General features: G+C 44.7%; 1 protein-coding gene across 1 annotated transcript in view; it reads left to right on the top strand.

Moving 5' to 3' along the window:
- The first annotated feature begins 510 nt into the window (after positions 1 to 510).
- Positions 511 to 13,216, top strand: part of LONRF2 (LON peptidase N-terminal domain and ring finger 2) — a 51,199-nt gene continuing 38,493 nt past the window's right edge. Inside the window, exon 1 of the mRNA XM_048493768.1 lies at positions 511 to 1,441. Coding sequence (XP_048349725.1) covers positions 727 to 1,441 — 715 coding nt within the window. The 5' untranslated portion in view covers positions 511 to 726. The remainder of the gene's footprint in view (positions 1,442 to 13,216) is intronic.

Raw genomic sequence — 13,216 nt, 5'->3', positions numbered from 1 at the left:
CTGCCGGGGAAGCTTCGCACAGCCAGAACCTCGCCGATCAGATGCACGGCCACGAGCTGTTTTGCATTTAGATCTGATAGCCTGAATATAGAGCGTTACATAAATGCCGGCCGTCCTCTTCGACAGACACCCCGCCTTCAGCGCTATGTCCTTATGAGCGGGGGAGGGATTGGGACGGAGGGACGCCCCCCCCCCCCTCCATCGCCACCGCGACAATCTCCAGGCCAGCTTCGCTTTCTCCCAGGAGGAACCCGCGAACCGACCGGCCTGTCCGCAGCCACACACGTGCGCCCCGGCGAGCTGGAGGCATGTGCGCTCGCCTCAGCAGGCCAGGGACCCGGCAGCCACTCTGCGGGGCGGTGCTGCCCTCAGCCGGGGAGGATGGCTTATACAACCGCCCGGCGTTGCATAAGCGCTGAGAATAGTCCCAGCCACGGGCTCCGGGAGGGGGCAAGCGCCGCCTCGGTCTCCTCCCCCTGACCCCGACGCTGTCTCCGCCGGGGCCGCCCCAGACAGAGCTGGCCGCCTCTCCACACCGCTCAGTGCCCTTTCTTCGCGCCGCCGGGTCCGAGCCGAGCGTGGCTGCGTGAGGCTGGCTGCCGCCTTGCATTCGTCCCAGCCCGCCGAGAGGCTGTGCGCGGCCATGGAGACGTAGAAGCAGCAGCAGCAGCAGCGCCGCCGCCGCCGCCGCCACCACACCCACCCCAGCCGGGCTCCCCGCGGAAGATGGAGTTGGGGGGCGCCCCCGTGGGCGGTTTTCCCTGCCCGGAGATGCTGCAAGTGGCCGAGGAGGCTTTCCGAGGCGGGCAGTTCGCCCTGGCGGCCGAGATCCTCAGCTCGCAGCTTGCCGAGCTGCCGCAGCCCGAGCGAGGCCTCTGCCTGCGCCACGGGGATGCTTTGGCCCGCGCGGGGCGCACGGCCGAGGCTCTGGAGTCCTACAGCGCTGCCGCTCGGCTGGCCCGGCTGCGGCCCGAGGAGCTGCGGGAACTGGCCGAGAGCTTCGCCCTCACCCTCCGCGAGAAGGAGCTGCGGCTCCCCCCGTGGCCGGGGCCCGGAGGGGGCGGCGGCGAGGGGGCCGGGGACCCGCCCGGGGAGCCCACCTGCTGCCGCCCGCCCGAGCTCTTGGGCTGCCCTTCGTGCCGGCGACTGCTCTGCGAGCCGGTGACTTTGCACTGCGGGCACACCCACTGCAAGCGCTGCGCTCTGGACGGCGGAGGGGAGTGCGCCCGGTGCGCTGCCCAGCGGTCGGCCCCGGGCTCCGGCACGCCGGCGGCGCAGCCTCCCGCTTGCCTCCGCGTCAACGTGGTCCTGGGCAGCCTGCTGGAGAAGTGGTTCCCGGACGAGAGCAGGGCGCGCCGGCTGTGCACCGAAGGCGACGCGTTGTGGGAGAGGCAAGAGCCGGCGGCTGCGCTGCAGAAGTACAACCAGGCCCTGCAACTCGGTGAGCGGTGGCCTGATTCCCCCCCCCCCCCCCCCCCGCCTTCCCATTCAGATTTACGACCTCGCTTATTGTTTCCTCCTTTTATTTATTTAGCCACCGGCTGAACTGGTTAGGGCTAAAATAGCACTGGAACCTCTGCTCCCAGTGACCCTGCTCTAACTGGACACGTGTGTCGCTTTGCTATGCCCGACGGACAGGCCCAGGATCAGCCTCTTGCCCCCGTTTTCATTTGGGAAGCCGATTAGTAGTGACTTCCTCCTGCTGGCCAGGAGTGAGGGGCGAAGGGAAGCTGTGTGTAAAGTCACGAAGCTTCCGGGATTGAGTGGCGCAGCACAGGGAGGAGGGTCTAAGATGTTATGAAATGCGATGAGTGATGTTACGACTGGCAGGCATCGTTGCGAACAGCCATTCCGTTCTGAGCCCCGCTTGATGCTGCTGCGGGTTTGGTCCTGGGAGTTGTGTGGTTTGTTCACGCCGGGTGTCCATGTGGTAATAAATGGTTTAAAAATCAGGACCGTTTGGTCTCTGAGTGACAGGAGGTATTGTACAATTAAAATACCTAAATTTGAAAGAATGGGCTCTCTCTTGGTTGCAGCTTCCTGCACTGACAGTCTAGGGTTTGTTTTGTGCTGCATAAACCATGAAGGAAGTGTGGCCTTTTTGAAAACTGAGCACATTTCAGTTCTGTTTGTGGACAAGTGAAGCTGCAACATGGAATGAAGGTGTGGTCACTGCAGAATGGTTTTGGGTAAGATTAAGGATGTATCTGATGAACTCTTAATAGAGTTATGCTTTAAGGGTGCATCTCAGCTCAGAGCTGAAATAATTTGAATGGCAGGATGGGACACATTACATTAAAAAATCAGTTCCATTCTTTATGACTCAATAGAACTGCAGGTTAAAACATACTTTCACTGTTGATGTCAGATGGTCTTAATGTCATGAGTGTATTCTGTGTAAAAATGCACTCTGTGAATATATCCTGGTATTTTAATCTGTTAAAAACTCAGAGTAGATGTAACGAATGGGTGTTGGATGTCCCTTGACTTTATACTTCCTAGGCATCATCCCATTATGCACATTCTCTTATGTCTACTCTCATTGTGCACAGAAGTTGCAAATAGTGAATGGAATGAAATACCCAGTCTGACAAAGCCTTTAAAGTAGATGCAGTCTGGGTTAAGATCACAACCTCCTCACTTCTTCTGAATATCAAGAATGAACACTGTGCTTCCTTTCCTTATTTACCTTAGGGTCTTTCTCTTAAACATTTCAGAGTAGTGTGACTCGTTATATAATTTCCTACAGTTGCTACATAGCTTTTAATTGTACCCTGTTTGGTACTGTGCTTTATAAATGCACTTTTGAATAGGCAGACTCAAAATGTGTCAGTAACTTGGCTGTTAGAGTGATCTTGAATTGTCCTCATGATTGCAGAGTTGGGAGTCTTGTGGAATGCCAGGCTTCTCGGCCTTGGCACTTGCTCACTGTACTGTAAAGTTTTACAGGTCGGCCTGATCTTTTGGAAGGCTGTTAGAGGCGTGGCTCTCTTTCAAGACTTGAGGATGAGTTCCAAAACAGCAGTACTGCCTTAAGCAGCAGTTTTCACCTTTCATAGATAGTATATGTACCGGGCCCCCTCCCTATTGATTTTAATAGGGTCGGGTGTTTTTGTGAGGGAGAAATAGTATTCTGTTTTTCTTAAAGGTTTTTACTTTCATACATTTAGATTTAATGTAGGAAATCTATCACAGTTCCCCCTGTGTGAAATAAAAGTAGGCAGAATTTCTGTTTGCATTTTCCAGCCCCCTCCCTAATAAGTTTTCTTAATTTCAGAGTATTTGTTTTGTTACACAGCTTAAACAGCAAAACATATATAAACAAGGTTGTTGTGAGTATAAAATGGAGAAGAGGGAATGATGTAAATCATTTCAGGCACTCTTAGGGGAGTCAAGGAATGAACTGTCCAGCAACTGTAACACAGATGAGGATTTAATTTTGGGGGGCCATAAAATTACACTGGTCACTTCATTTCAGAAGTGATTTTAGACTGATTTCTGGCCACGTATAGGGAAATGGTGGATCCTGAAAGAGGTAGCAGACAATAAAGTAGCCAGCTAAACTGCTTCCAAGTTTCCAGACTAGCTTGATTTAAGGGGCAATCAGTGATAACAATTTTTTGGAAAGTTTTCTGATTCTGGAAATGAACTGGGATCTTATTTCACATGTTCATTTGTTTACATTATATTTGTTCACATTTGTTTTAAAAAGTACATTCATTTTACGGACTGCATAAATTTCTTTGTGTTCTGGCTTTAGAGTCTGCCTTTGTTACTGAGTTTCAAGGTGGATTACAGGATATAAAACAGTGCAGTCAGAAAGATAAAACAACCAGTGAACAATACAGTAAGGCTGGGATTAAAGAATCAGTGAACAATGTGAACCAACCACCTATCTAAGGCAAGATATACGATAAACAATACAGAAAGTGAATTACAAGTTATAAGACAGAGCAGTAAAGGCAGATGATACTTACAGCTATACAATCCATTATAAAGACACCCTCTTGTGCACTTCCATTCCCTTGATGAAAATGGCTTCATGAACATATCTGTTTTGCCCAGTCTGTGGAAAAATACAAGTGTGGGAATCTTCCTGACCACCTCAGGTTTGCCATTCCTCGGGGTGAGAGTCACCACTGAGAATGCATATGGATAGGCAGCTGCCAGTCTTTCCCATTTGCAGAGTGGCATGTTTAGAAAGCTTTGCTTGGATGAGAAGGTCCTGCAGGTGTGTGGGCCCAAGGCTATTCAGAACTTTGCAGGTAATAACAGAACCTAGAATTGAGTGCATTAAGTGACCGGTGAACAGTGGGGTGTCTGCAAAAGGGGTGTGACATGTGTGTTTTGCCTGGTGACCGATGGTAATGGAGCTGCAGCATTCTGCATCAACTGGAGTTTCCGAGTCATGTTTAAGGACGTGTGAGATTAAATTACAAATCAATACCTAATATAATAAACATGCTTAACATGGTGTCAAGTGTGTGTGATGGCACACGTTGCACATTTCCTCTCTGTCATATTTTTGCCCTTTCATATTTCCAAGAAGCCCAAGTCATTTACAGTGCCATCCTAAGCAGAATTATATAGCCCTCTGAGCACACTGGTGATTGTACAACCAGTTTTGATTTGAGTGCTGATAAAAGGATATGTCTACCTATGATAGTCTATTTTTGCCATCAAGTCACAGCTGACTTATGGCAACCCTGTTGGGTTTTCAAAGCAGGAGACATTCAATGGTTTGCCATTGCCTGCCTCTTTGTTGTGGCCCTGGTGTTCCGTGGTGGTTTCCCTTCCAAATATTGTCCCTGCTTAGTTTCTGAGATCTGAGGAGATTGGGCTAGCCTGGGCCCTAAGATATTAGATTGGGCTAGTTAGGGCCCTAAGATATTAGAGAGTGATAATTTCTATGTACACTGTATACATATTTAAGATGCATTTTAGTACCAAAAGAGCAGTGTCATCTCCATGAGATGGGTAACAATGCTTTTTTGATTTGTGAATTGCTGCATGCCTTTCTCCAATGATATTTAAAAATAAGATAGATGTGCATATATCACATACTTTTAAAGCATTTGGTCCTGAGAAGGGCAGAAGAAAGGCAGGCCTCTCAATACTGGTATAATCATGATTTTCCCTTGTAAAAAATAGTGTACATTTTTCTTCATTCATAGCCTGCTGTGGTATTTAAACTTTGCAATTTCTGAAATATGCCAGTTATCACAACTTTATATGCTAAGTTATAAAGTCATGAATTTGATATTTCTGAAGCAGAAAAATAAATGTTGGTTATTTAAGAAAGTAAGTTTATCAACAGTTCTCTGTATTTTTCTGGGAAACCACTATTTCTTCCCATGGGTTAAGAATTTCCAAAAATGTTACATTTCTAGCCCCATCATCCTTTAACATATGCCGGTTGGACAAGGTTGAATAAGCCTTATAAGCTACCTACCATTAATTAATTTATTTGCTCAAACACGAGATAACTTGATGCCAGAAGAGCAAGCACATAGAAGCACACCTTCTTCCCACAGGTTTGTCTGGGTGGTAGATAAACCTGTGTGATTAAATGAGTGAGAGCCAGCAGTCTGCTCAGTGGAATGGAAATGAAAACAAGGACCAGCTTAATCGCACTGCATCAAGTTATCAACAGTGAAATACTTTACTGCCTTGCAGTTTATGACTCATCCTGCAGCATTTCGAGAAAAGCCTTTTTCTGGGCTGTGATGAAAGCAACCTTATGTAAAATGTGCTCTGTGTTCCTGATTTGAGACAAGAGACATATTTCAAACCACCATTACCTCTAATCTCTGCGTGGCAAAATGTACACTGTGATTTAACTATTGAAATAGCTTGCTGTGGTTTGAGTCAAAGCTGCCAGCATTTTCCTGGCTATGGGACAGCAATATAAAGAAAGTAACATCCAGCATCAGCTAGCAGTAATCATATCTGGTTGTCTCCTTGAAGCTAACTTTGCTACCACTTGTGTGCTCAGCAGCACATCACAGCCTCTCAAGGAGTGAACCTGTGGTGGTGTTTTTTTTTGTAAAGATGTGCATGCTACATTCTTATATGAAATTAATAAGTGTACATTTAAAAATTCAGTATAGCACCAGTGAAGAATGTGGACTAAAACATAATAGCATATACAGATGTGGTCTTTCTGTAGAAGCAAGATAATGCAGGTGCAAAAAGTACTTCCTTCAAGTTCGTCAGACTTTCAAGATAGACCCCATTACCTTGACTTAGCCAATCCATGCCATGATAGACTATAGTAATGTACTCTACATGGGTTTGCCCTTGAAGTCAACCTGTTGAGTCCAGTTAGTACAGAATGCCACAACTTGATTATTACAAGGAGCTAGATGGAGTAGACATATTACAGCCATTCTGTCACTCCATTGGCTGTCCATCAGCTATCAAATTCAATTCAGGGTATTGATTATCATGGTCAAAGCCCTGTATGGCTACATTTCTGCAGGACCATATCTCCTTCTGTGTTTTGCCATGACAGTTCCCCTCATCTGTTCAGGGCTTTCTGCAGGTGCTACCTGGCAAATGTGCAAGAGCAACAACTACCAATACACACGAATTCTCTGTTGTGGCTTCCACCCACTGTAATAGACCTTCGTGAGCGTCTGGGAGGGCCTCCACACTTCTGTCATTCCAAAGACTATGTAGAATGGAATTATTCAGGATGCCTTTTCTATAAAGGTAATAGGACTGTTCTATAACAGAACAGTTCAGGAAGTTAATTTATAAAGGGACTGTGGATTATACTGCTGTATGCAGAATGTGTTATCATTGTGCAGCACTTATTACCCTCTTGTCATTTCATTGTCTTCTACTAATGTAATACCATTTTTCATCTATATTCACACTACATTGTAAATTACCACTTGGTCATTTGTATACATCTTGTTTATTTTTTATTTTTATTCATGACTATAAAAGCACACTAAGGTCTTTTGATCCAAAATGTTCAAAATACAGTTGGTGGAAAGGAAAAAATTTCATCACTGGATGCCTCCTAGCAGATGCTTTTCATTTTTTTTGGTAAAAATATAAACAAGACAGTGTTTCCATTGGTCTGTTTTTCTGTTGAAGCAATCAGTTCTGGAATCAGTGGGTTATGAAATGGTATTACCTGAGTGGTGTACAAGTACTCTTTAAGATGAACAAAGTGGTAGGTTACAAAATACATTCTTTTTCTTTTTTTACTCACAGAAACATGATGTAGCTTGAGGAAGTGTTTGTTTTAGGATTGTTGATTTTCGTTAAACATCAGTGTTGTACTATATACTGTTCAGACCATGCAAGTGATAAAACCCAGTTCCAGAAGATTTTAATTCACCAGTTTCCCTCTCAGGACGAGAGAACTCTGAGGGGGAAAGTGCCAGTTCATAGTAGCAGTGAGGATCACCACATACTCACAGAAAGCCCTACATTGAAGAATGCCCCAAATAGGTAGGGATGGACTTAAAGTTCAGCAAACAATATGGAGATAAGTTGATTTTGTAGGAGGCAGTGGACTTTGCTATGGATATTAGAGGAGGAGAATAAGTTAGCTTGAATTATGTTGTATTGTGGGAAAGACAAAGAAAGCAGATGGTGTGGGGAGGTAAGTGAAGATGAGCAAGATAGTTCTAGGAGATTCCCCTGAAATTAAGGTTGAGGATCTTGAAAAGGATCTTGAAAGTGGTACAGAAACTTGTGAGTATAAATAACGCAGTTAAATACAGGCAAGATTATGTAAGCTAACTTTTTGGAGAGTAAGGATAGGAAGTTACGTGATGAGGGTGATAGGCTGCACAGTGAATTCTAAACCAAGTTATAGCATTCTAAACCCATGACTGACTTCAGTGACCCTACAAAGATGTAACTCTGCTTAGCTTTGTGCTGTTAGATTGCAAACGTTTGTCACGATTAAGAAGGATTCTGGAATAGTCCACTCTTGTCTAATTTATCTTAATGTAAAAATTTTGAGAGACTATTGTTTTGTAGTGGCCTGCCAAATCACATTTATGTTGCATTTTTAACCTCCACAATGGAAGGAAGGGACATATTATTAGGAAAGCAGGACAGAGACAGGGAGTATTTGATGAAGGGCAGTTCTAGATGTCGAGTTTTGCAGTTTACTAAGCAGATCAAAAGGAGAATTGGTGTCACAAAAGGCAAGGGATTCCAGTATATAAAGGCTTTTCCTGCCAGGCCGCAAAAGAAAAATGTGTTTTGAGAGGGTTCAATGTGCAATAAGGCTATGCCAGCCCCCTGGTATATCCACTATTGTAAAAGGTATGATTCACCGAAGATGTTTGAACAGAAACAGGATTGCCTGATAGTACTAGTGAAATTGCTGATTGATTTTGAAATAATTTTTTTCCCACCTAAATTGCTATAAATAGGCCTCCTGCTAACTATTGAACTCCTAGACAGCTTTGTGTACTCCGGACCTGTCATTTTGTCTCACAGCAGGCAGTCTTGTTGCTTGAAGACAAATAACTCACTTCGTTTTTTCACCTAGTTTTCTTTAAATGCCTTAGTATGTGAACTACTTTAGGGTCTGACATTCAGTTTAACTTTGCTTTTTGTATTGTTGGCACAGTTTGCTTTCCTTGAGGTTTAGAAAAATACAGAAAGGTGCATTGAAATTAGAAAGAAAATTATACATCCAAATTAATGATATCATCCAAAAGTTCTGAAATATATTTGAAGATGAGGACACATGAGCAGTGGTTTTAGAAGTAAAGTTTCTTTTCCTCTCTTCGCCCAGGAATTTTTGGAAAGAAGTACATGTGAATTATCTCAGTTCAGACATGGAGACAAGAGTATATTTATTTATGTCTCATCCTGTTGATATGGCTGACCTACATTGTGTAATCTGCCTTGGGCTTCAGTGAGAAAGGTGAACTGCAAATAAATTAAATAAACTGATTTATAGATAGTGGGGCCTGAGCAACTATGCATATGGGGAGATGATGCTAAACACTGTCCTCCCGATACACATAATCACCATTTTGTGTGAACTGTGCTATGTGAGTCTTTTCTACCTAGGTGCTAGGGATGCCAGCCTGCTGCTGGGGGGAATCTCCCAGAATTAAAACTCACCTCCAAACTACAGGCATCAGTTCCCCAGAGGAAATGGATGCTTTGGAGAGTGGACTCTTATGGCATTGTACCCCACAGAGATCCCTGTCCTCCCCAGGCTCCAGCCCCAAATCTCCAGGAATTTCCCAACCTGAAACTGGCTAGCCTACTCCTCTGTCCCACTCTGGGGGGTGGGGTGGGGTGGGGGGGAACCTGGCAACTTTACAGTCAATAAACACAAGCCAGAGGGTCTTTCATAAAACAGCAGATGTGTGTATTGAATCACGTATAATGTGCTCTTACCGTAAGTCATCATAGTGTAGTGGTTAAGGGCAGTGGAGTCTAATTTGGAGAACCAGATTTGTTTCTGCACTGCTGAAGCTTGCTGGGTGACCTTGAGCTAGGCACAGTTCTCTCAGAACTCTCTCAGCTCCACCTACCTCACAGGTGTCTATTGCGAGGAGAGAAAGGGAAGGAGTTTGAGATTCCTTATGTCTGAGAAAAGCGAGATATAAATCCAAACTCTTCTTATAATATAGCTTGTTTGATATTTGGTTTCTTTTACCCCCCACCCCCCACCCCCGGCCCCTAGAATGAATATTGTAATTTGTTCCTATTTTGGGAAGCTGCGCTAAAATTGCTTGGCCAGTAATAGTGATGGAAAGTGTTGCTATTGGGTATCCGCTGGCTCCTGAATATTCTAAAAATGTCTCTTATCATTTGAGTACAGTTAACTGTGTGTGGCTTCTGTGTAGTGGCAAGCTTTTAAAAAAACCCTCCTCTGCTTATCCAGTGGTGTAGCTGGCCTGTGTAATGTTTGGAGCTAGTGGAAGAAAAAAAGTAGTCACTGAAATGTCTTGGGAAGTGCAAAGAAACACTAAAAAATCAATAGCACCTGCTAAGAAAATCTGAGGTGAACTGTTGTAGCATCTTGGCTAAGAAAAGGAAGTGGAAAAACTCTTGAATCAAATCACTCCTTGGCCAGAACTCTCTACATAGCTATTGCTATCTCTTACCTCTTGTTCCCATTTTCAGTCAGAGTAATAATCGCATCCAACTAAATGAGGCTTCTGTATCTATTACTGAGATAATTTGTGTGGTGGTCTCTGAATGTGCTGTACAAATGCAATGCATTTCTTAGACAGGAAGTCAAAATAAGGGCTTATGAGTTATTTGACCAACTTTTCTTGATGAGAAAACTGTGATTCTGTTCTTATTTTAACAAAAAGTACATCCAATGAAAAATCACCTATGAAAATTGTGTGTGTGGTTGTGAGGGCTTTAGCCTTTGAAAGGTTTAGTTCCTTTCATCTCTGGTTAGCTCTCAGCAAGTTAGTGGCCTCTTTTTACATAACCCTCTGCTTTTTTGTAATAATCTGCCTGTTTCCTCTACGTCACATGCAGTTGAATGAATCCTTTATTGCAGCTATTTGATCATTAGTACAGCTTCAGAAACAAACATTGTGACCTGTTGGAATAGAGCAATTCAATCCATTTGATGATTGCCTTTTGGTAGAGACTTATGGTTAAATAACCAACATCTCTCAGAAGTAATTGACTAAACATGTTGTTGAGAGCTGTTTTTTTTCTTTTTGCTATCTTAGTACTCTTATGTGAATACATCTTTTAACCAGTTTTGCTTTTTGTCTAGTTTTAATATGAGTTTATATTTGGAGTTTAAATTTTGGTAGCCAGCTTACATACTATAGCAAAAAAAGGGCTTGATATATCTGTTTTGAATATATTATCAGCAGTGATATCTGCATTAAATACAGTTGTCAGAATTAAACATTATATTTAAAAACTCAGTTACCATTCAGGATCACTCAACCTACACCTAATGAGATTTCAGGCACTTCAGGAAGATACCGTATAATGTGGACATTCTGGTATACTTTTGCAAAGTAGAGAAATCTTAGGGTATAGAGAAATCTATAAGTGTACACTGACAGAGCTTTTCTGCATGCTTTTCCAATTTTCTTGTGCAACCTTGATCTCCAAAACATGGACTATCTCCTGTTATGCAGAACAAACATAACCCATCATGTGATCTCTTCCTCATCATATGTTCTCCTCCTTTGGAGGTTTTTAAGCAGAGATTAGATGGCCTTCTGACAGCAATGCTGATTCTGTAAACTTAGGAAGATCATGAGAGGAAGAGCAGGAAGTGTTGTGTCAGTGCTTGGCTCTTGCGGGCCTTTCTTACATGTCCAGGGAAATTCTGACGGCCACGTTGCAGTCAGTTTGCAATGGAGTAGGGATCACTGGGAAAGTGGAAGGAAGTAATTGTGAACTTCCTGCGTTGTGCAGGGGGTTGGACTAGATGACCCTGGAAGTCCCTTCCAGCTCTATATATACCCCACTTTCCCAGTGATCCCTACTCCATTCCCAGAAGATGGCCAACCCCCCCCCCCCACTCCAGGATCCCTGGCCAATCTGGTTTGGAGGAGAACTGCTTCTTGACTGCAAAGTGTCCGTCAGAATCTTATGTGAGAGGCAGTGAGACTGCGACAATGAGTTTATTTGTCACCAAGTAAATAAATGTACATCATGGTCATGCTTCCCATATTTCCTGGAACACATAACACCTTTTTGACACAAAACTATTTATTGCTAATTTGACTGAAAAAAATCTAGCCCTTACCTTCTTCTATGGGTGTAGAACAGGGGTCCCCAAACTTTTTAAACAGGGGGCCAGTTCACTGTCCCTCAGACTGTTGGAGGGCCGGACTAAAAAAAACTATGAACAAATTCCTATGCACAAATGATTGTAAAATGTTTGATTTCACCTTTCAGCCTTTCTGTCATGGTCTATTTTTAGAACAGTAACCAAAGTATGTCAAGTACAGGGTGGGCTCCAAATATTGTTGGGGAGGCTGTGGAATACCTTCCCTATAGTAAAAAAAAAAAGAGCAGAACTTCTCCCAATGAAACATTCCATCTAACCCAGGATCAAGGTATCTTCCTATAGGGTTCTTTCCTCCCTAGCAGCCAGCTGAAGCGATTCACCAGCCTGGCTGATGCCAATAGGAGTGAGGTGGAACAAGGAAAGCACTGAGAGCTTAACACATATGGAGGTAGCTGAGAGGAAGAAGGTTGGCAGAGCAGGCGCTTGCCACTATTAAGAACATAAGAACAAGCCTGCTGGATCAGACCAGAGTCCATCTAGTCCAGCTCTCTGCTACTCGCAGTGGCCCGCCAGGTGCCTTTGGGAGCTCACATGTAGGATGTGAACAAAATGGCCTTCTGCGGCTGTTGCTCCCGATCACCTGGTCTGCTAAGGCATTTGCAATCTCAGATCAAAGAGGATCAAGATGGGTAGCCATAGATCGACTTCTCCTCCATAAATCTGTCCAAGTCTCCTTTTTTAAAAGCTATCCAGGTTAAGTGGCCATCACCACGCACTCCTGTGGCAGCATATTCCAAACACCAATCACACGTTGCGTGAAGAAGTGTTTCCTTTTATTAGTCCTAATTCTTCCCCCCAGCATTTTCAATGTATGCCCCCTGGTTCTAGTATTGTGAGAAAGAGAGAAAAATTTCTCTGTCAACATTTTCTACCCCATGCATAATTTTATGGACTTCGATCATATCCCCCCCAGACGTCTCCTCTCCAAACTAAAGAGTCCCAAATGCTGCAGCCTCTCCTCATAAGGAAGGTGCTCCAGTCCCTCAATCATCAAATATCAATACATAAAGTGGAAGCTAAAAGAAGGGGGGTGGTGGGAGAAATTAGGAGAGTTAAGGAGAAATAAAAGCAGCACCAGGGAGAGCGCCGACGGGCAAGGGAGGGGCCCGAGCGGCCTATCAGTGCTGAAGGCAGCGCCCGTCACTCGGGATGGGCTTCATCGCGGCCCGTCCCCTGCAAGCGGGCGGAGGGAGGGAGCCCCACTCGCGGGGAGCTTGTCGCGCGGGGCCCCCCTCGAGCAACACCTGGGGAAGAGGCAGCGGCCGTCCCGCACCTGTCACGCTGGCCCGGGTGACCCGCTGGACGATGGCCTTCATGTCGCCGGCATGGAGCGGCGCGAGACCACATGTAAGGTTTCCAACTCTGGGTCAGAAAATTCATGGAGATTTGGGGGTGCCATCATGTAACTGCAATCAACAGCCGTTGGGGCCGGTTCCTCCT

The sequence above is a fragment of the Sphaerodactylus townsendi genome, linkage group LG04 (assembly GCF_021028975.2).
Source record: "Sphaerodactylus townsendi isolate TG3544 linkage group LG04, MPM_Stown_v2.3, whole genome shotgun sequence".
NCBI lineage: Eukaryota > Metazoa > Chordata > Lepidosauria > Squamata > Sphaerodactylidae > Sphaerodactylus > Sphaerodactylus townsendi.
The sequence above is the reverse complement of the archived record's forward strand: the minus strand, read 5'-3'. Positions and strand labels throughout refer to the sequence as shown.